Below are 23186 nucleotides of genomic sequence, written 5' to 3' on the forward strand. Positions count from 1 at the left end.
ACCTATTTATTTATCTACCAGCAGATGTCCCTCAAAACCAATTTATGAAGTCACATAAAATAATATCTCAATTCATTTGGGGCAAAGAAAAAAAAAACGAGAGTTACTGGGTTTAAAACAGTTAGACTTTACAAAAAAGAAAAGGAAATAAAACCTTTAAAATTGATGACATTTGATAACAATTTAAAACCAGCTCAATATTGCCAAGAATTCAAGCAAAAGGAAAGACAGCATGTGTCTGAGAAAAAGCAGGATTTCTGTAGAGTTTCCAAAATTTGAAAAGAAAATATAATCTGGGAAGTGGGGACACATAAATTTCAGAGATATCTACAGTTAAGAGCCTATTACAGAAAAGAAGTCTAGGCAGATCGCTCCAAGGAAAATGGCATGGCATGATCCAAATCATAATTAAAGTCTATGCAGAAGTGACGTAAGAATAATTTTGGCACTATATCAAGGAAATCTAAATCTAAATGTGAATCATTCAACTAAATACATCAAAGAGAATGGGAGAAGGAACTTGGCATTGAAATTACTGAATATGATTGGCTAAACATGTTGATAATACACCAAACATCCACTGCTTCATGTACATGGAGGGAATTCTTCTTTCTTTATCAGACCGAACATGAAATGTAGGCAGTTACATCGACACCGCAAATGTTGGAGAGAATGTGGAGCACATATAGTTTGGAAGTGTAAGGGAACTGGTATGTGAAACATTACCACAGATATGTGGTTATAAGGTTCCCATGAGCTGTAAAGTGCCTTACCTTTGTAATTTCACTTAAGAAAATGTAACAGGAAGAGATAGCTATTTGGTTAAAAATCTGTTATCAGCAAGCAAAAAAGCCTTTAAAGAACTGGAAAATGATAGATCCACTAGCAAAGAACCAATAGCTGCCAATTGTTGGAGAAATCTATATCATGGAAGAATTAACACACAAACTGAGACTACAAAGAGCACAACTGGATGAAAAGTGGGTAAAGTGGACACAGTACAGGACACAAAGGAGCGACACCAGAAAGAAACAATGAAAAATATATTGGTGGATTTATTTATTCGTTTTTATCCCAAGTCCTTTTTTTATTTTTTTAATGGTTGTTATGATTGTTGATATGTGTAAAAATAAATAAAAAAAAACAAGTTTTAACAGTTACAGTTGCCATCCTGTGGTGTTCAAAGGATCATGCACTGAAGGCATACACTCTGTATTTTTAGTTTTGTTTTTTTGTTTTTATTTAATTCTAACATCAAGCTGTCTGCAGACAGCTGATGGAAAGCATTTATTTTTTTTCCATGTACAAGTTTATCTGTTAAGCTTTGTTCTTGGTTCACAGGTCAGACTGTGTACCCATACCTTGCCAGTAAAGTAGATTATGATGCTGTTTCAGATTATTCCCATGTTAGAGTGTATATTGTTGGCCTTCAAGATAGATAGATGCTCTTAATATTGGTGTTCCAATGTCTTGACCTTGCAGCACACTCTGGTGGTTAAACCCCACATTGTTCTGGGTTCACTGATTTACATACGAGACTATCTTGTCCAATAAGTCATACACACATTTGACTGTAGCTTAAGCCTAATATGCATTATGGCCAACAACATAGGGAATAATTTTTTAATTGGACAAAAATGTAATTAAAAATAATTATAACAATTTTTATAAAATTTGGTTATTAATGATTTTTAGTTTTTTTCAATTCAGGGTAACATTCCAGATATTTCTTTCCACATGCAGTACGCGATATGCCCAATAAATTGCAATTGTTGATTGACACATTGATTGACTGCTAACAATGTCTGAGTTCACTGATAATTATGATATTGTATCAGAATATCAGAATATGATGTAGAGTTAAACATAGTCTGAGCCACACCGTCTGTAGTTTTGTTTATATTTTGCTGCACTGTGGGTATGACGTGAATATGGCTAAAACAGAAATTTCAACAGATAGCATGTACATCAATCAGAGCAGACTCAGATCAGAAGTTGGCCTGGTAGGCCAGTAGATATCCGTCATTGTACATGTAGATCTGCTTGTTGGTGGGGTTATAGCTCAGACTGGCCACTCCTTTGGCTACCTTCTCCAGTGGTAGTGCTAATGAGTTGTCCTCTTTGCCTGTTGCCGTGTCAAAAGCGTAGAACACCTCCTCGCGGTATTCGTCCACGTATCGAGTGGCATACAGCACACCGCACACCATGAAAGCATTGCTCACCGCCTTCTTGAACAGTCTCGTCTCCCACGTCTGCGAGACATTGAGCGTCTCAGCCTCGCTGTCCCAAACTAGCCGGCTCGCCACTAGATTACCATGGTTACCAACAGTGGCATAGAGGGCCCATATGCCTGTCTCATCTGCCTCCACATCCACATCACTATTGGCACGACAGTCATAGTAGCAATAGGGAAACTTGTTGTTGAAACCCACACCAGAACCTGGAAGTGTCACCCGTTTAACAGTGTTGCTTTTCAGGTCATAGCGGCAGACATCTGCAGAACGATAGCAATGATAGTACAGCGCTTCACCATATAGAACAGCACTGGGACCCTCAATGCTGTCAGTGTGACTGTTGGATGGAGCGAAGGTAAAGTCCCTGTGTCTGGCAGAGGCCATGAAGTCTTCATAGTTTTGGTACACTCGCAGGGTGTTGCCCCAGATGTGGCTGCTGAGCAGAGGCTGAACCCAGTAGCTATTCTTCTGTCCCTCACTGTCCATCTGGGCCTGTTTGCCCCATGAACCAGAGATGTAGCTCTTACCATATGGACTGATCTTTGTCATGACAGGCTTGCTAATGCTGGTGATCAGGCCCTTGAGGCAGTGCCTGCATCGCTCTGGAAACAGAGAGACATTCATCACAACGTTTTTCGGGGGATAAAATGTGTTAATATTCCAGTTATATAAGAGCTATGTCGATGGGACTTTATTTATGTATTTATTGTTATTTTTAGGGAACGAAGATATTGCTGATGATTTTTCCATCATGGATATGTGAAAAGCAATTTTGTCTTTTCTTTTACTTAAACCTTATTTTGCTACCTGAATAAGTCTGGCGAAACTGAACCTTGATAGGTTAGCTGAAATCAGCGTACTGGTCTATCCATCCATCCATTTTCTATACCGCTTATCCGTCAGGGTCGCGGGGGAGCTGGAGCCTATCCCAGCTGACTACAGGCGAGAGGCGGGGTACACCCTGGACTGGTCGCCAGTCAATCACAGGGCCAACACACAAAGACAGACAACCACACACTCTCACACTCACACCTAGGGGCAATTAAGAGTAGCCAATTAACCTAATGTGCATGTTTTTGGTATTGTGGGAGGAAGTCGGAGTACCCGGAGAAAACCCATGCAGTCACAGGGAGAACATGCAAACTCCACATAGAAAGGCCCAGACCGGGATTCGAACCTGGAACCCTCTTGCTATGAGGCGACAGTGCTAACCATGTGCACTGGTTTATTGTTTTTAAATTCATTCATTTTTATTTCCACTTCATGTAATTTCATGTCTGTCTTCCATAAAATGCTGGCCCATAGTTAGAGAAGCACTCTTTCAAGAAGTGGCAGGTACTTTGACAACATGACGCATCAGTTCAAACAAACTTACATTTACAATCAGCTGTAATCAGCTATGTGACTTTCTACATTGTAACACCTTACTTGGGGATTTTCAATCCGGCTTTAGAGCTCATTATAGCACAGAGACGCCAATGGTCAAAGTTACAAATGACCTTCTGCTTGCATCAGACGAGGAACTTATCTTTGTCCTTGTACTGTTAGACATTAGTGCTGCATTTGACACTTCACATTGACCATTCTGTCTTATTACACTGATTGGAACACCTAATTGGCATCAAAGGAACTGCACTGAGCTGGTTTCAGTCCTATTTATCAGATTGATCTTAATTTGTTCATGTTATTGATACATTGTCCACACTCACAAAAGTTAGTCACAGAGTTCCCCAAGGTTAGGGTAACTGAAGTTATTGTTCTGGGCTATAAACACCTTAAAAAACAAATTATCCAATGATATAGCAATGCCAGATGGTTTAGCCTTGACTTCAAGCTGCAATGTAAGGAATGTAGGAGTTATTTTTGATCAGGTCATGTCCTTTAACTCACACATAACACACATTTCAAAGAGTGCATTCTTTCACCTTTGCAATATTGCAAAAAATTAGTCACATTCTGAGTCAGAAAGATGCAGAAAAAATACTCCATCCATTTATTACTTCCAGGTTGAATTATTGTAACTCCTTTTTATCAGGTTGCCCCAATAAGTCTCTAAAGACTGTCCAGCTAATCCAGAATGCTGCTGCACGATTACTCACAAGAACCAGCATTAGAGATCATATTTTTCCTGTACTGGTTTCTGTACAGTGACTACCTGTAAAATTCAGAATAGAGTTTAAAATTCTTCTCCTCACATATAAAGCCCTGAACGGCCAGACACTATCATATCTTAAAGAGTTGATGGTACTCTATTATCCCACCAGACCTGTACATTCCCAAGATGCAGGGTTACTTGTGGTTCCTAGAGTCTTGAAAAGCAGATTGGGAACCAGAGCTTTTAGTTATCAAGCTCCTCTACTGTGGAACCATCTTCTGGTTTTGGTCCGGGAGGTGGACACCCTTTCTACGTTTAAGAGTAGACTTAAAACTTTCCCTTACAACAATGTTTATAGTTAGGGCTGGCTTAGGCCGGCCCCTAGTTATGCTGCTATAGACTTAGACTGCTGAAGGATCTCCCACAACACACTGAGCTCTCTTTTCCTCTCCCTCTCCTTCTGCACACATTTATGTCCCATTAATGCATGTTACTAACTCAACTTCTTCCCTGGAGTCCTTGTGTTTTCTCGTCTCGCAGGTTCCTGTGGATCGTGGTTGGACTTCCTACTGGGGTCCTGCTTGAAACCTACTGAGATTACTACTGTTTAGTCATAATCTATTTTAATTCTATTACTACTCTGTACAGCTACTACCATTATTATTGTTACGACTATTGTTATCATAATCACCATAGTACCTTCTGATAGCTTCGTCACTATCGTTATCTTCAGTTCTGGTACTTCTGGTATTATTGCTGTTGCTATGCATCTCTGTTTGTGTGCTCCTCCTCTCATGCCCGACCCCCCTCTCCCTCTTGGCCTGCTCTAATTGGAAAGTGAGATACTTTTGTTGTGAATTGACGCTATATAAATAAACTGAATTGAAACTGAATTGTACTGTATGGAGGAAATTGAGGGGATAGATTTTTAAAGATTGTTTCCTTCATATACCCAGTTAGTGGTTCAGCAATATTGTAACTGTTCATTTGTTTAACTGGCAAATAAGGCCACATTGTGAGTGTCTTTCCTCCTGTAATGCACATTGTCACATGTTCACAAGCCACATACTTTATTGCTGGACGTAATCCACCAGGTCTCTGAGTTCTCCTGCTTCTTCACAGTTACTGAATGAGTGAGTACTCTGCTACACATTCTGTTATACATGCACACCATACTCACTTCTGAAGTCTTTTGGGATTGACCTGCAGGACTCTGCGCTGTTTCTCAGGTAACGCAGTCTCTCTTTGACCGTCTTCACATTAATGATGTCTGCCATTTGCATGTTGTCTACGTCTGTGCGCAGTTTACCCACCTAATATACATACACACACACACACACACACATTTAATTTCTATGCAGACAAGTTAGGTCCTTACTCTTCTATCTTGGTCTGTCTTATGCTCTTCACGTCACAATCTACAGGCCATAGAGTTTGGTAAACTTTTACTTCTTATTAGACATTTAGCAATACTTTATGATTCATTTTAGAGACTTGACCACTTATTCTTCTGTACCTCTTTGGACAGTTTCAGTGTTTGGGCATTGTTTTGCTGGCTGTGGACAGCACCAACGTCTGCCTCCAGCTGACTCAGCTCCTGGCCCAGCAGGCGCAGAGACAAGGCTGTGTACAGACTCTGGTTGTGCAGGTACTGGTAAGGCTCCAGTCGGGCTGTCACGTTCTCAACCAGAGCCTGGAACTGAGGAAGACGCTGGCTGGACAACATCACCTGCAAAAAGAGAATCATGTCAAGTGTCTCTTCTTCAAATTCATATATTTTGAAATTTCTTCCTTTCTCCATTTTTAATAAGTTCTGTACCTGCATACAGTCACAAGACATGCAAGTCCTGAAGAGTCTGAAGTACTGACAGTAATCACACTCATTTTTAAATCGATGAAACCAATCAAAATGTTACAAGTAACAACTATGCAAATGCTTGCATAGTATGGGTCAGTAGCACTGGATGCAGACTGAAGTAAGACCCACACTCATCACTGTAAAATGATGCTGGTGCATTTCAGTTCTCACCTGTTCCTGCAGGTTGTTCAAAGATTCTCCACAGGACTGAACCTGCTGCAGCACGTCCTCATACTTCACAGCAGGGAACGACCACAAGCTGGAGTTCACTGCACACACACAAGAGCCATTCTTCTTCTGGCCTGACACACGCTCAGCCTGGCTGTCACCCTGCAATCACACATGTCAAAACACTGATGTTGTATACAGGAGATTTAGAAGGATTGTAAAAAATAAAAGAGACTGCAACAGAAACAAGAAACTGAACTCAGTCTAATGTCTTCAAGAGCTACATCTTTCACTTTTATCCTAATTTGTAATTACTCACTGATGACAGCAGCAGTAGGAGCAGCAGCAGCATGTTCAGAGCTTGTCAAACAAACAGTGGACTGAAGATGACAGAATCTGTTAGGACTGAAATCACCACTCCTCCTCTTCTCCTTACTTTAATAAAATCAGTCAAAATAAACATACATTTTGCTGACTTGCGTCTCATCACCTGTGAGTCACTACAGAGACTTAAAACCACTGACGGATGTGAAACTCTTAATAATGTCAGCCTAAGAAGTTTCACAGCATTTGTGGAAGACCCCTGAGTTCAATTTCCTCTTTACAATATCCTCCTTAGTTCAATATCCTCCTCCTGTCTTCAACAATTTTTTCATGAAAAACTGAGAAATCTGGCAGCACAATTTACTTTCACTGGAGGCAAAAATATTTTTTTTAAATTATCAATGTGATGTGTTTGCAACGGTCACAGGCACATGCACATGCAGCAACTGGTAGCTTCTTGAAATTTACATTTATTCCATTCAGTTCAATTTTATTTAATTCAATTCAATTCAATTCAATTTTTTTTTTTAAAGTGCCAATTCATAACAGAGTTATCCCAAGACACTTTACAGGTGTGTAAACAACACATTCAAAAAAAGAAGAGAATCAAGGCAAAACCCCACACAGAGTAAGCATATGGCGACAGTGGCGAGGAAAAACTTCCTTTTAACAGGCAGAAACCTCGAGCAGAACCAGACTCAGTGTAAACGGCCTTCTGCTGCCAGGGGGGAGAGGAGAGACACAGAGATGGAGAGAGACAGGAGAGGGGGGAGAGGAGAGACAGGGAGGATAGAGAGAATAGTGCAGAGAAGGAGCAGCAGGATCCAGGCAGGGCCATGGAGAGGGTTCTGGATCCAGCAGCACTATCAGTGCAATAGGCAGGGCCGTAGAGGGCTCAGGATCCAGCAGCGGTACCAGGCCTCAGGAGGGCAGGATGGGAGATTCCGGATCCAGCAACATGCTCTACAAGTTCTGAGAAAAGATGGAGCACAAGAGCTCTGGGGGAGAGGGTACAGAGGGTACACCTGTACCGGTGATGGGACATGATGAATGAGTCCCCTTGCTCTGAAAGCTCAGTGTGTAAGGATCTCCCCCATCAATCTAAACCTATATCAGCATAACTAGGCGTTGAACTGAACAGTCCTAACTATAGGCTTTGTCAAAACGGATGATGTAAAGTCTACTCTTAAACACAGGGTGGAGAGGGTGTCTGCCACTCGATCTGAGGCTGGTAATTGGTTCCACAGAAGAGGAGCTTGATAATTGAAGGCCCTGGCTCCATATCTACATTTGGAAATTCGTGGTATTACCAGTAAGCCTGAATCTAAGGAACACAGCACCCTAGAGGGCTGATATGGTTCAACGAGATCAGCTTTGTAGGTTAGGAGGAGGATCTTAAATTCTACTCTAAATTTTACTAGAAGCCAATGCAGAGAGGCCAACACAGGAGAAATGTGGTCACGCCTCTTTGTCTTAGTCAGAACACCAGCTGCCAAGTTCTGAATGAGCTGCAGACTTCTGAGGGACTTTTTAGAGTGTATGTATTACCTAATAGGAAAAATATATTGATTCGGAGTGAATTAGGACAATCACTGCCCACAGCACTTTGGAGGAAGAGAAGATCCAGGAGTGAGCCATGCTGGCTCAATTTGGCCCGAGTTTGTTCCTCATTAATGTCAGGAAAATAAAATGGATGAAATGGCCAAGGAACTGAAAATCAGAGACTGTTGTACCCACATCTTTACAGTGACTTCTCCCACCACAACATATCAGATAAAGCCTTTACACTCAATGGGTGAAACCAACAGAGTACAGGACTCTTCCAGGATGAGGGGATGTAGACTGTGTCTACACCATTGATACTTGGTTCTGAAATGCTGACCACATTATCCTGACCATCATGCCAATGCTATTTACATTCACCCAGATGCAATTTCAAAACAATGCACAGAATTATTTCCTATATATGTGTATAAATAACTTCATATTGTTCTATTTTTATATTAAATTGTACTCTTTTCTACATCTGTGTATCATAAAGGAACCTACAAATTTTGATTTGCTCACTTGTTTATTAGTTATTACCAGATCAGGAGTAGGACCCAAAAGCAAACAACCAGGCAGATAAAGACAGTAAATGTGATTAGATGTAGCTGAGGATCCTCAGAAATGGGGTAGGTGCAAAAGCAGACGTGACAGAGATCAGTTAGAAAAGTATTTATTCATTTTACAATGAAATTACGAGGAGCAGGTATTTGCCTGACCGCTTGCTTACAAGCCTCTGTATCTCTGAGCAGTGTAGAACCCCAGTCATGTCAGGAGCCATGACGACCACACCGCCTTCTGTGGCCTCCACCAAATCTTGTGAACAAGGCCAGGCGTGTTCGATTGAAGGGGGACTGCCTGATGTTATTGGAAGGTTGGTAGGTGTGCTGATGGTACTGATGTGCCACAGATGCAAGCTGTAGCACTACATGTTAGATACTAGCACGCCAACATGCTGATTGGAAGATGGCAGAATGGATGTTTACTGGCAGAGATGAAGACAGGAGGCCAACTGGCTCGATGCTGTTAGAATGGAGGCTGGTTGAAAGTCAGACTGGAGATGAGCTAACAGGTGGACACTAGCATGCTGAAAGCTAACTGGCTGGGAAACTGGCCGGAGGCTAGCCAGCTGACGAACTGCTTGGCTGTAACAGGGAAAAGCTGAGAGATTCCAGTGAAACACTGGAGGGTATAATGGTGGGCCCAGGAGGAGCACGAGAAGAACAGACTTAGATAGGCAGAGAGAGAGATAGAAATAGTCTTATCATTGTACAAAAAATAAACAACAGCTACATCTGAACAAGTGCTAGACATTAAATCTATAAGGGACGAAGAAAAGACAGATCACATGCAATTCAAAGATGACAGGAAAGAACTGCCATCAAATAACTTCCAACCTGCAAGAAGACATCTCTGTGGGCTGTAATCAAATCATTCTTCCAGATGGTAGAGAGGAGGCCACAAAATGTTGGCTCCACACTGAGAAGAACATCTCTGAGGAAAAGCCTCCCTGGTACTCAACAGTTTAACAGATAAACGTCTGCCGGGCTCATGTCTTCAGCCAGATTACCATGTTGAATGGGGTCAGAGCAGGTGAACCCATGTGCACTGAATGAACATTCACTTTAAATTTTGCAGTCTATTTGAGTGTAGAATTTCCTCAGTGGATATTTTGTGTGCACAGTGCAGAGTCGTCACTTTCTGTTCCTAAATCCTGTAACTAAAACTTCAGTGGAGAATCCGCAGGTTAATTTATTAGTCACTGGTTCCCTTACACATTTAGATTTCCTTCCCATCATCTGGTAATATCAATGTGACCTGAGTGTCTGCTGTTTTTGAATGAGCAGCATTAGCAGTATCAGTCATTACTTTTCAAATAGAAAGTAATAAATATTTTTAATTCCTGTTTTGAGTGCTATCATCGTCATTATATTACATACAGCATTTTCTTACCTTATGTGTTTTATACTCTATCCACTATGACTTCACATCACTATAAATTAAAAACACTGAGATTATTCCACAAATACACAAAAAAGCTGTGTAAAATTTAGGATGGTTTGTTCTCCATAATTGTGTTATCATCAAATATGCTTTATTTTGACTGAAAGAGACTAAAGAAGAAATGATTAAATAAATACAATCAGGGACTGCACATTAGCACAATTTTGAGATATGTATTCTTAAGTATATATTGAATTTACATTCATGATACTACAGACTTCTACTCCACTACAGCCCAAATGTCGTACTTTGTACTTCTCTGGTAAGTCTAACTATGAATGTACAAAGTTGATAAATGATTATTATGTGTTATTCTCACTAAATATGCATATTGATACTTCTTTCATTACTCACAGAATAAATAAATAAATTCACTCATCACCATATTCAGTAATCTCAAAAGCCTCAGCCAACATGGGATGAATATATAACATGTTATTTCAGTATAATCTTGTCAGTATCATTTTTTTTAAATCATAAAAAAAACCAAAAAACTGAAGTGCTGCATTCTCAACCGCAAGGAGGAAGTGATTACAGTCTGAAGGTTAATGAAACACGACACACACACTCCAAACACAGAAGTTAGTGGGTGTGTTAACAAATTACAAGTAGCAGCCACAGTTCATATTCAGACTGTGTTCAGAGTTTGTTTCATTTAGCTCTACTCTGTGATCCACCATGAAGATGCATGTGCTCGTTCCTTTGTGTGTTCTGTTCACCCTCACCCAACAGGTAAGAAAACACTAAGATTCAAGAGTCTTTTTTGTCATGATGCGAGCATAACGAAATTTTGTAAAATTCTGGCCGTAAAGGCACATGTATAAATAGCACAAAAAAAAAAAAAAGAATTAAATGAACACTTAAGAAAAATATAAAAAAATATATAAAACACAAAGTAAATAAAGTGCACTTCATGCCGGTCATTAGTGTTGTTTATACCAACTTTCATCTACTTAATTTTTAGCACAAAATGATCAAAGACTGCCCATTTTAAATGCTACAGAATAATTTTTTACATGACCCATTTGATATTCTTGATTTCAGGTACCTTCACGTGATAGGTGTGCATGTGAGTTGACTAACACAGAGAAGGCTTTCCCTCATGACAAACTCAGCACAGCGGAGGACAACGCCTCAAAATGCAACAGTAACATCACACCACAAAAGGTATCTCATTTTCTAAGACTATGAAGAAGGCAACTTCCTCTAACAGCTGTAAAACTACAATAATAATAATAATAATAATATTAACTTTAATGAAATGAATAACAATAGAATAAGAGAGAAACCAAACTCCTGTATGTAAACACTGATACTGAAGGAGTCCTGAGTCATGTGCAAACACTGGAACACAGGGTCTACCTGCTCTCTCTGCAGACTCTGGAGCTGGAAAGTCTGCTGTTGGGTTTGGAGAAACGTCTGCCCCAGCTGCAGGAAGATGTGTCCATGCTGGAGAAGGAAGATGATGGAGACCTCTATGGAGTCATCAGCCTGCAGGTGGTGGAGAACGAACTGCTGGAGATTAAGCAGCTCATCAGCAGGCTCCGCAGCACCACCCTGGAACACCAGCTTCTGACTAATGACACCACTAACAAAGTGAGTGAAAAGCACCTGCTGCTAAACACTGACATCATTCAAGAAGGCAGTATGCAATTCTGCTATAAGGGCAGACTGATTTTTGTCATCTATAAAGACATTAAACATGGAAATATTTAGTAGAATATTATTTAAAAAGGAGCACTCCACACAAGTCCACTGTCTTATAAATTCATGATGACTATTCTTGGCAAGCGATGTAATGTATTTTATTGTTGAAATAGTGATCACTTTCTCAGTCAGACATTAATGAAAGAAATTTTCTGTTGATAGTGATTCAATACTCTTGTTCCTTTAAAAAGGGAATTCCACTCTAGCATTGCAACATTTGCATACTGCAGCAGAACAAGTGACATTTAAATCATTCATCTTCCCTGACAAACCTGGCATCTACCTCTTCTAAAATTCAACTTTGACCACCAAGTTTGGTTGGAGATTTAGGTACGTCATATTGATTGCAAATAATGCAGCCTCACTATTAAGCAAATAAGTAGGCTTACAAATGTCTGTGAGCTCACTTCAAGTCCAAGCACTTTTTCCCCTTCCATTTTCAAACCCAGATCCTTCAGCCCTAACCAAAGACTTTATGCAACAGGGTCACACAGGCTCAAACATCACAGGGCAAGACTGTTCCAAATCAGGGAAAGTTTAACAAAATAATTTAGAACAGAATATAGATCAAACCAGTTACACACCAATTAAACACACACACACAAAAATAAACCATTGGGCAAGGCGGGTGAAACCCGGCTGGGGCTTACCATGCGACAGGGCAACCAAAAGGAGAAAAGGGGGGTGGGGTCCTCAAATGAATCCCCCGTGACTCTGCAAACACACGCATATAAAATCAAAGGAAAAAGGGAGACCATGAAGAGCGCACCACCACCACAGGAAGCCCACAGCACCTGGCAACAAAAACAACAAGAAATAATAAAACAAGCCCAAAACTCCAACAAAACTGGTGTGAACTAAGTAAATATTTACCTAAATAAAGGGAAAGGGAAACAATTTATGCAGGCCACAAAACAGCCGGTGCCACGCTCGCGCGTATAACACGGAGCGGGCCCACGGCCTCTATTAAAAAAAGCACACAAACCATAACTTTGCGCAAAAACTGTGCAATTAAAACATTTAGCAAATAAAGTCATACGCACCACACAGTCACGCCAAAAAGAGGGGAGTACAAACAACCGCACCAAAACACACCAGGAAAGAATCAACTGGGAACTGAGTGACAGACCCGCAGACAGCAGACAAACGCGGGCTTACCAAAAGGGGCAGGTAAGCACCTCCAGGAAGGGCCTTCCATGAAACGATGCATTCCCCACGGCCCCGGCAGCCGGTCACGCTATAACGAACGAAGATCGCGTCGCCAAAACGCCCGTTCTATGCGCACGAGCAACGGAAGACGAGCAGAGCGCATTGCATGAATGAACAGGACCGTGCACCCGCAACGGTGACACCAAACAGGTAGCCACCGGAAGGAAGTGGAGGAAGAGACAGATGTGTCTGCACATCTATGTATATATATACGGTCGCATTGTGCCGCCCCTCAATCAAGGCGCTCGATCCGTGCGTTGGCACAGTACCATGAAGTACCAGGGAAAGAGACGACCTGTCACAGTATGCTTTGCATATCAAAAATATGCATAACCTTTTTGCAAATCCTTCATATAAAATAACATGTATTTATAAAAAAACATGAAAAGCCATTCAAAAGTACAAAACACTCCTCTCATGCACCTCCACTTCCTCCCACTGTGCAAATTAAAACCAAAATATCCTTGACACAAAAATTGCCATCCTTTGGAGCCAACCCCTTTTTATGACACCAATTAAGTCATGAAAACCAAACTTATTAGAAAAATTAATTTGAACATAAATACGATAAGAACTTTCTAAAATGATAGAAAATTCAACCCATCCATCCATCCATCCATTTTCTATACCGCTTATCCGTCAGGGTCGCGGGGGAGCTGGAGCCTATCCCAGCTGACTACGGGCGAGAGGCAGGGTACAACCTGGACTGGTCGCCAGTCAATCGCAGGGCCAACACGCAAAGACAACCAACCACACACTCTCACACTCACACCTAGGGGTAATTTTAGAGTAGCCAATTAACATAATGTGCATGTTTTTGGTATTGTGGCCCTGTCCATCTGCTGATATGGAGGGATTTATGACTTGTAATTGAGCCAGCCAGGGGGGCAAAAATGCTTTGGTTCCCTTTTGGGAAGCTCTCATGGTGTCCATTTTTATATACAGTCAATGGACTGTACCAATCAAGCCTTTGCGGCAGGCACAACATTTGAATAGCAGTCTTTATATACGTCTTCTTTATCAATTTAAAAACCAGTCAGCTTACTCCAGTGCCAAATAATGCTGCATGCAAAGGATTCCAAATCTGCTGTCTTTCAGTTGGAGGTCCTGGGTGAAGAGATGCAGGAGCTGGAGACATATGACACCATGCAGGTGGTGAAGAGACAACAAGACAACCTGCGTCTCAAGAAAGACCTGGACCAGTGCAGGAATGGACTTCAGGCCACTGTCCAACCAACTCAGCCTCCACAAGGTATATCTCAATACCATCACTAAGGCAATGGGAGATTTTTTTTTATACCTCTCTTTAGCTTAAAGTGGAAACCACCACATACATTAAAATGATTCTGGTTATGTGGCAATTGGATTTTAAAGTTTAGGTCACCTAAAATAAATTCAGCAGATTTGCATCTACAACCCACAGGAACTGATTAAGCTTTCTTAGTTGCTTGATATTTTACCAGAGCAAAATGAGAAGTAGCCAGATTTTAACCTTGACCAAAATGACACCCAACATCAGAGACCATGCTGGTCCACTGTCCACTGTTTTCTGCACAAGAACGATACTTAATGCAGGGTATAAATGAACTGTAGGATACTCTCAGAACCAATCACCACAATTAGGAAGTAATTATTGACCAGTGGACACCTCACAAAACCAGATGTACTTGTTTAGTTTCTCTGCATTTGCACAGTTTATTTCATCATTGCTTCATCTCACATTTTTTTACAAGGCAACTGTCCCCATGGGTGGTTACGGAACGTTACCGGGCCAAGGGTGTACACAGCAGGAGAGTACCCTGGCTCCTACAACTATGGAGCCTGGGGTCGAGATTCCAAACCAGAGGAGGGGAAGGAGAGTTGGTATTGGCTGGTAATGATGACCTCCAGCAACAAATACTCCAACTACGTCCGTCTTTACTCCAGTCTGAGCGCTCTCATTGTTGGGGAAAGCAGACCAGGTACAAAAACCCGTGTTACAGTTTTTTCACCTGTTCAGAATTAGAAGCAACTTTATTGGCCATGTTTGGTGCTCTGGTGAGTGTTTCTGGCAGCAGGTATATTGTGGACTGAGTTAACATATCTTACACTATGAATGTTTATTGTGATAACGGAACATCACTAGTGCAACAGTAAGGATGAGCGAGTGCACCTTTATTTGTATTTGTAACTAAATTATCTGTATCCATATCTGTACTCAGGATGGGTGGGACTTAAATTAGGAATGGATGGTGGGTGAGGTAACTGGAATGTGTTAATTTCAGCCTGAAACTGATATGGGTTAAGCAGTTATCAGTTACTATATTTATAAATGATTTTAAACTATTTGGAGATCAGCGTCAGAAATGAGTTTCAGATCAATCTTTTTAACACAAGAGTGAAAAAACTATGTATAGAACATTTTTATGAATTTAAAAAAATAAATAAACACATTTTACTTGAATGATTCTCATATTACTATTCCTATTAATAATAATAATAATAATACTATTGACTGCTGTCTTTAGTATTAAAAAATGATAACACTTACTTACTTATTACATTTACTTTTCTTTGTCTTGCTTTTTCTTCTTCTTCTTCTTCATCTTCCAGGTAATGTCCAGATCAGCCCCTCTAATCCAACCACCAACACCATCCAGGGTCCAAATACGGTGCTGTATGGAGAGGCTTTGTACTACAACTGTTACAATCAAGATTCTGTTTGTCGATTCAACCTGACCACCAAAACTGTGACCACCTTACAACTTCCAAAAGGCACCAGGTTTGCTGCTTCATTATTTGCATGGGTGTTGTTGATGCCAGGGGGCCTTATTTCTCAAAACAAACAAACAAAACAAACAAACAAACAAAACAAAACAAAACAAAAAAAAGTCAGTCTTTCCCATTTCCATATAAATGTTGAGAACTGTAATTTTGTAAGAAATAACCTACGTGAATTATGGTTGTTGTAGTTTTGCACAGAAGTACTGCAGGCAGGTAGAGGGAGTGATCTGACGTGTAGACAGATGTTATAGGCACTGCTCTGATGAAATAAAAAGTTACACATTGTGTCTTTGTTTCCTAATGACAGACAGACTTCATAAAGATAATTCATTTTAGTGGCCACCACAGACACATGACCACGTCCAAACTCCCACACATTCTCATCTGGTCAGCCAATGATACGTTGTTTTCCAGAGTCTCAATTTAAAAATCTGTCCTCTGATTTTTTTCCAGGTATAACTCAAAGGGAAACTTCTGCCACCTTGATGCATGCTACCCATTCACTGACCTGGACCTGGCAACAGATGAGTCAGGTGTCTGGGTCATCTATACCACCACCCAGGACTTTGGCAACTTGGTGCTGTCCAAGGTGGAGGAGGGGGAACCGATGACACTTGGCCAAACCTGGTACACCTCAGTCTACAAGCAGGCTGTGACCAACACCTTTATGGCGTGCGGTGTGCTCTATGCAACACGGTATGTCAACAAAGACATGGAGGAGATCTTCTATTCTTTTGACACCACGACAGGCATGGAAAGGTTCAACATTGGTGTCTTCATCAACAAGATGTCAGCCAATATTTATTCCCTGAACTACAGCCCTGTGGACCAGATGCTACATGCCTACTGTGACTCCTACATGGTTTCCTATAAAGTTTTGTTTTTGTAAAAGCACAATGCTGACAACATAATATGCACAAAAGCCTGTATGTTCATTAATAGTGGCAAGCACAAGCAAATAAAGGTTCTTAGCATTGAGGAGATGTGAAATTATCCTGCACTTAAATGGTACACATGGTAAATTTACATGCTAAATTCAGCATTATGTGTATTTACATTCTGACACGAAGTAAAGAGTATTTCAGAGCTCCCTGTCATTAATCAACAACTGCCCCAACAAAATCCAATTTATATTGAGACTACTAAGTGGTTAAAATGTTATATCAGTTTGTATAGAATGTAATTTTGTATTTTCAAATTGCAAACATTAGTATTTTAATCAAATACATTTTATTATGCAGACCCTTTGTATTATTTTACTAACACATTTCATGACTAAGTATTTGTAATTTGTAACAAGATACTTGTTGATGCATTTGTGCCCATCTCTGGCTGTTCTTTTAACCGGTCTTAAGCTACTGTCAATAAACTTCAAAACTTCTTGAGATGATTCACTTTTAAAGTCTACCTAAATGATTTTCTCCTGAGCTGCTGGGAATATCTTAAAGCTAACTAAACATCTTTGTAGGTGTAGAGTTTTGTTGTTCATAAGCATAGGTACTGCTGAAACATGCATTCTTAACCGAATGCATGCGAACAACTCAAACTCAAATTTTGAATAAAGTCAATAATTTAATAGCCTTCTGAAGTACCTGACTTGGTATCAGTTGAAACATTTCAGCACTTTGTAAAAACATGTTCCTCATAAGCAGACACTGCCTGGTTCACTGCATTCGGTTTTCCATGCTAACATTGTGAAAAAATGTCTCTGTTGGTGGAATGGTATTGGCCCATTACTTAGGCATAGTGAAGTGACGCCCTTCTTGCAGCAACATCTGTATGGAATATTACACATGAAAAATGCATTGCCTATATTCAAGTTTCATTTCATATATTCTGACTTTTCACATACTTTTGTACATAGTAGTCTGTCCTGTTCCTTACCCTGATGTGTACAGCTTTGTTCCTTGCCAATACCACTACCATAGATAGATAGATAGATTAAATGGCTTTGTTGTATGCATCTCTCATTTCTTTGTCATGGTCGTGCAGCCGGGGTCACGACAAGTGAGGGCTCGTCTATCCAAATTTGATCTGTCGGGGACCGTTGTTTGGTGTCATTGTTAACATATGGTTGAATTATCTGGTGCATTTGGTTTTTCTGGGAGAAGCTTTTTGGTGTAGGAAAGTTTATTTGGTAGGTGTTGCTGTTTCACTGAGGAGTATCTGTTGGGGTGAGTGTGCAGGTGTGACCTACCAGCAGGGATTGTCTGGTCCTCTGAGTGGCAGTTCTACATTGAATTACTCCACGGGCGAGACCCCCTCTGAGCGCACCAATTAATTAGCACCACCAATTAACATCAGCCCATTCATGACATGGATACTGTAATCATACAGAGAGAACATAGCAAACCTTCATCTTTGGCTTGTTTCACCTCTTCTTCTTTTCTTGTTTTCCTAAATTGGGCCCTTGATGGCTTTGACCTTTTTCTGTCCATCTCTGCGTTTACTCTGTCTTTGGACAATCAACAAATTTCCCAACGTTGTCACTCACGACCAGGAGTCAACTAAACCAATTCACCTTGGTGACCACATAATCGTTTCGTATTACCTGTTTTTATTTGGACATTTCACACAATTCAGAAAAACAAAAATGTGCAAGAATTACAGGTTTATAGTTTCACTAACTCAATTCTTGTCTCTGTTGGTGCACTTGATGACCTGAACGTTATTGGTTGTGATTCTGTTTTGACCTGTTCTGTTTTTCTGTTTTGCTGCCCTTTAGACCTCCTTCATCATGGCAGGGAGAGAGGATTTTATTGCAGCCCCATGTGAGAAGTTTTTGGAGTGCTGCATTAAAAATCAGCTTCTGATGTTTGCAGAAGAATACAAAAGTGGTCTTGGTGATAGATAGAAGGAAGAAAGTATTCAGGTTGTGAGTGATCTCAACAGGGGACCCTCCAGTTTAGTCTAGTCTAGTTTAAGTGGATTTAGTTTGGGTTGAGGAGTGTCAACTCTGCTGTGGCTTTGATTTAAGCATTTCATATTTTCTCCATGCATGGAGTAAGCATAGGTTTTTGGGTTTGTAATCTCAAATACTGTGCTGTTAAACTTGTTGGCTTGGTATGCCTAAGATGGCTGAGCGGCGGGGCACGGTTTTGTTTAATAAGTAGGAAGTAAAATAAAACAGTAAACCATCCTTTGTCTGCAAGTTGGGTTGTTGCCTGCCAGCTGTGCTAATATAGCACTAGAGCTCACTTTTTGGTTTTGTCTGAGCTCTGTTGTTACTTGGTTTCCTCTTTGTGTTATGTGTTTTGGGGACTTGGTTGACTAGTAAGCCTTTGTTTTGAGGAAACTTTTGGGGTTTTGGTTTTGGTACTTTGGTTTTGCTCATTTGGTAGCTTAGGAGCTGTGAGTGTGTTTTGTGTACCTGAAGTCCTTGTTAGACAAAACTGTTAGTATTGCAAAAAACTGTTAAACACTCTTGGCGGTATTTTGCTCCATGTGAGTCTATGTGTTTTGTACAGATTCAGTTAATGATTGTAATGTAGCCGATGACCCTTATCTGACTGATAATAATTTCACTGAGTCTTTGTCTGCCATTGATTTTTAGCTTTATTCAGCTCAGTGTTAAGTTTGACATTCCAGACATTTGTTACAACATGCATCAGAATATTATACAGAGTTTGGCATGGTCTGTGCTGGACCTTCTCTAGTTTTGTTTATTTCTTAATTATTGTGTGAACAAGGCTAAAACAGAAAGAGAAAGTGCATTACATTAGAACAGACTCAGATCAGAAGCTGGCCTGGTAGGCCAGTAGATATCCGTCATTGTACATGTAGATCTGCTTGTTGGTGGGGTTATAGCTCAGACTGGCCACTCCTTTGGCTACCTTCTCCAGTGGTAGTGCTAATGAGTTGTCCTCTTTGCCTGTTGCCGTGTCAAAAGCGTAGAACACCTCCTCGCGGTATTCGTCCACGTATCGAGTGGCATACAGCACACCGCACACCATGAAAGCATTGCTCACCGCCTTCTTGAACAGTCTCGTCTCCCACGTCTGCGAGACATTGAGCGTCTCAGCCTCGCTGTCCCACACTAGCCGGCTCGCCACTAGATTACCATGGTTACCAACAGTGGCATAGAGGGCCCATATGCCTGTCTCATCTGCCTCCACATCCACATCACTATTGGCACGACAGTCATAGTAGCAATAGGGAAACTTGTTGTTGAAACCCACACCAGAACCTGGAAGTGTCACCCGTTTAACAGTGTTGCTTTTCAGGTCATAGCGGCAGACATCTGCAGAACGATAGCAATGATAGTACAGCGCTTCACCATATAGAACAGCACTGGGACCCTCAATGCTGTCAGTGTGAGTGTAGGATGGAGCGAAGGTAAATTCCCTGTGTCTGGCAGAGGCCATGAAGTCTTCATAGTTTTGGTACACTCGCAGGGTGTTGCCCCAGATGTGGCCGCTGAGCAGAGGCTGAACCCAGTAGCTATTCTTCTGTCCCTCACTGTCCATCTGGGCCTGTTTGCCCCATGAACCAGAGATGTAGCTTTTACCATGTGGACTGACCTTTGTCATGACAGGCTCACTAATGTTGTTGATCAGGCCCCTGAGGCAGTGCCTGCCCAGAGCTGAAAACAGAGAGAGACATTCATCATAACTTTTTTCGGGGGATAAAATGTGTTAATATTCCAGTTATATAAGAGCTATGTCGATGGGACTTTATTTATGTATTTATTATATATATAAATATATTTTTAGGGAATGAAGATATTGCTGATGATTTTTCCATCTTGAATATGTAAAGGCAAGGAGGACACAGGCAGTCAGTTTCCCAGCTTTTCATGGAGCTTATTCTTACACATTGAAGGAGGAACACATTTTCCTTTTCTTTCCTGTTAAAAATTGTCTTTTCTTTTACTTACGCCTTGTTTTGCTACATGAATAATTCTGGCTAAACTGTATCTTGATAGGTTAGCTGAAATCAGTGCACTGGTTTATTGTTTCTAAATCAATAAGACTCATTCATTTTTATTTCCATTCCATATTGTTTTGTGTTTGTCCTCCATAAAATGCTGGCCCATAGGTTGAGAAGCACTCTTTTAAGAAGTGGCAGGTACTTTGACAACGCGATGCATCAGCTCAAACAAACTTACATTCACAATCAGTTGTACTATATGGAGGAAACACATTTTTAAAAATCGCTTCCATCATATAACCTGTAATGTTTTAGCAATATTGTAACTGTTCATTTGTTTAACTGGCAAATAAGGCCACATTGTGAGTGACTTTCCTCCTGTAATGCACATTGTCACATGTTCACAAGCCACATACTTTATTGCTGGACATAATCCACCAGGTCTCTGAGTTCTACTGCTTCTTCACAGTTACTGAATGAGTGAGTACTCAGTACACATTCTGTTATACATGCACACCATACTCACTTCTGAAGTCTTTTGGGATTGACCTGCAGGACTCTGCGCTGTTTCTCAGGTAACGCAGTCTCTCTTGGACCGTCTTCATATTAATGATGTCTGCCATTTGCATGTTGTCTACGTCTGTGCGCAGTTTACCCACCTAATACACACACACACACACACACACACACACACACACACATTTAAATTGGATACAGAAAAGTTAGGTCTTTACTCTTCTTTCTTGGCCTGCCTTATGCTCTTGACATAACACTATCAGCTGCAGTTGATAGACCAAACTAAACTAACTAAAGTTTGACTTCAATAACTCAATAACCTTAGCAATCAATTTAGTGACTTGACCACTTATTCTTCTGTACCTCTTTGGACAGTTTCAGTGTTTGGGCATTGTTTTGCTGGCTGTGGACAGCACCAACATCTGCCTCCAGCTGACTCAGCTCCTGGCCCAGCAGGCGCAGAGACAAGGCTGCGTACAGACCCTGGTTGTGCAGGTACTGGTAAGGCTCCAGTCGGGCTGTCACGTTCTCAACCAGAGCCTGGAACTGAGGAAGAAGCTGGCTGGACAACATCACCTGCAAAAAGAAGAATCATGTTTCTTGATAACAAGTTCATATACTGTGAAATTTCTTCCTTTTCCCATTTTCAGTGAGTTCTGTACCAGCATACAGTCACAAGACATGCAAGTCCTGAAGAGTCTGAAGTACTGACAGTAATCACACTCATTTTTCAATTGATGAAACCAATCAAAATGTTACAAGAGAATACATGATTCTCGCTTGCAAAGTGTGGGTCGGTAGCACTGGATGCAGACTGAAGTAAGACCCACACTCATCACTGTAAAATGATGCTGGTGCGTTTTAGTTCTCACCTGTTCCTGCAGGTTGTTCAAAGATTCTCCACAGGACTGAACCTGCTGCAGCACGTCCTCATACTTCACAGCAGGGAACGACCACAAGCTGGAGTTCACTGCACACACACAAGAGCCATTCTTCTTCTGTCCTGACACATACTGAGCCTGGCCATCATCCTGCAATCACACATGTCAAAACACTGATGTTGTATACAGGAGATTTAGGAGGATTGTAAAAAATAAAAGAGACTGCAACAGAAACAAGAAACTGAACTCAGTCTAATGTCTTCCAAGAGCTACGTCTTTCACTTTTATCCCTAGTTCTTAATTACTCACTGATGACAGCAGCAGTAGGAGCAGCAGCAGCATGTTCAGAGCTTGTCAAACAAACAGCGGACTGAAGATGACAGAATCTGTTAGGACTGAAATCACCACTCCTCCTCTTCTCCTTACTTTAATAAAATCAGTCACAATAAACATACATTTTGCTGACTTGCGTCTCATCACCTGTGAGTCACTACAGAGACTTAAAACCACTGACGGATGTGAAACTCTTAATAATGTCAGACTAAGAAGTTTCACAGCATTTGTGGAAGACCCCTGAGTTCAATTTCCTCTTTACAATATCCTCCTTAGTTCAATATCCTCCTCCTGTCTTTAGCAATTTTTTCATGAAAAACTGAGAAATCTGGCTGCACAATTTACTTTCACTGGGGGCAACAAATATTTTTTAAATTATCAATATGATATGTTTGCAACTGTGCTGCTGACACATGCAGATGCAGCGACTGGTAGCCTCTTGAAATTTACATTTTTGTTTTGATTTTGTATTTTTTTTCATTGTTATTTCTGAAATATGTATTACCTAATAGGAAAAACATAGTGATTAGCAGTGAAGAAGGACAATCACTGCCCACAGCACCTTGGAAGAAGAGAAGATCCAGGAGTGAGCCATGCTGGCTCAATTTGGATCAAGGCTCAAAGGAACGAACAAAAGACAGATCACATGCAGTTCACAGATGACAGGAAAGAACTGCCAT

The 23186-nt window shown here is 40.8% G+C and overlaps 3 protein-coding genes across 4 annotated transcripts; 1 reads left to right on the forward strand and 2 right to left on the reverse strand.

Annotated features, from left to right (window-relative positions):
* Nucleotides 1–1025: 1025 nt before the first annotated feature.
* On the reverse strand, nucleotides 1026–22530 carry LOC124062604 (olfactomedin-like). Of its 2 annotated transcripts, XM_046395503.1 has the most exons (6): nucleotides 22483–22530; nucleotides 22165–22323; nucleotides 21656–21868; nucleotides 21303–21435; nucleotides 19625–20489; nucleotides 1026–1971 (listed from the first exon to the last, which is right to left on the reverse strand). In XM_046395503.1, exons 1-5 carry the CDS (start codon nucleotides 22513–22515, stop codon nucleotides 19642–19644), a joined length of 1386 nt encoding a protein of 461 aa, XP_046251459.1. In that variant the 5' UTR covers nucleotides 22516–22530; the 3' UTR covers nucleotides 1026–1971; nucleotides 19625–19641. The 2 variants fall into 2 exon arrangements, with proteins under 2 accessions (XP_046251459.1, XP_046251458.1); XM_046395502.1 differs by lacking the exon at nucleotides 1026–1971 and having other exon boundaries at nucleotides 19424–20489.
* Nucleotides 1965–11719, reverse strand: LOC124062608 (olfactomedin-like). The gene is made up of 6 exons (XM_046395510.1): nucleotides 11591–11719; nucleotides 6675–6735; nucleotides 6359–6517; nucleotides 5846–6058; nucleotides 5510–5642; nucleotides 1965–2836 (listed from the first exon to the last, which is right to left on the reverse strand). Exons 2-6 carry the CDS (start codon nucleotides 6705–6707, stop codon nucleotides 1989–1991), a joined length of 1386 nt encoding a protein of 461 aa, XP_046251466.1. The 5' UTR covers nucleotides 6708–6735; nucleotides 11591–11719; the 3' UTR covers nucleotides 1965–1988.
* LOC124062610 (olfactomedin-4-like) lies at nucleotides 10351–17822 on the forward strand. Its single transcript, XM_046395512.1, has 7 exons — nucleotides 10351–10960; nucleotides 11273–11395; nucleotides 11606–11824; nucleotides 14243–14396; nucleotides 14878–15105; nucleotides 15737–15905; nucleotides 16361–17822. Exons 1-7 carry the CDS (start codon nucleotides 10907–10909, stop codon nucleotides 16794–16796), a joined length of 1383 nt encoding a protein of 460 aa, XP_046251468.1. The 5' UTR covers nucleotides 10351–10906; the 3' UTR covers nucleotides 16797–17822.
* Nucleotides 22531–23186: the final 656 nt, after the last annotated feature.

The sequence above is a fragment of the Scatophagus argus genome, chromosome 7 (assembly GCF_020382885.2).
Source record: "Scatophagus argus isolate fScaArg1 chromosome 7, fScaArg1.pri, whole genome shotgun sequence".
Classification (NCBI taxonomy): Eukaryota; Metazoa; Chordata; class Actinopteri; family Scatophagidae; genus Scatophagus; species Scatophagus argus.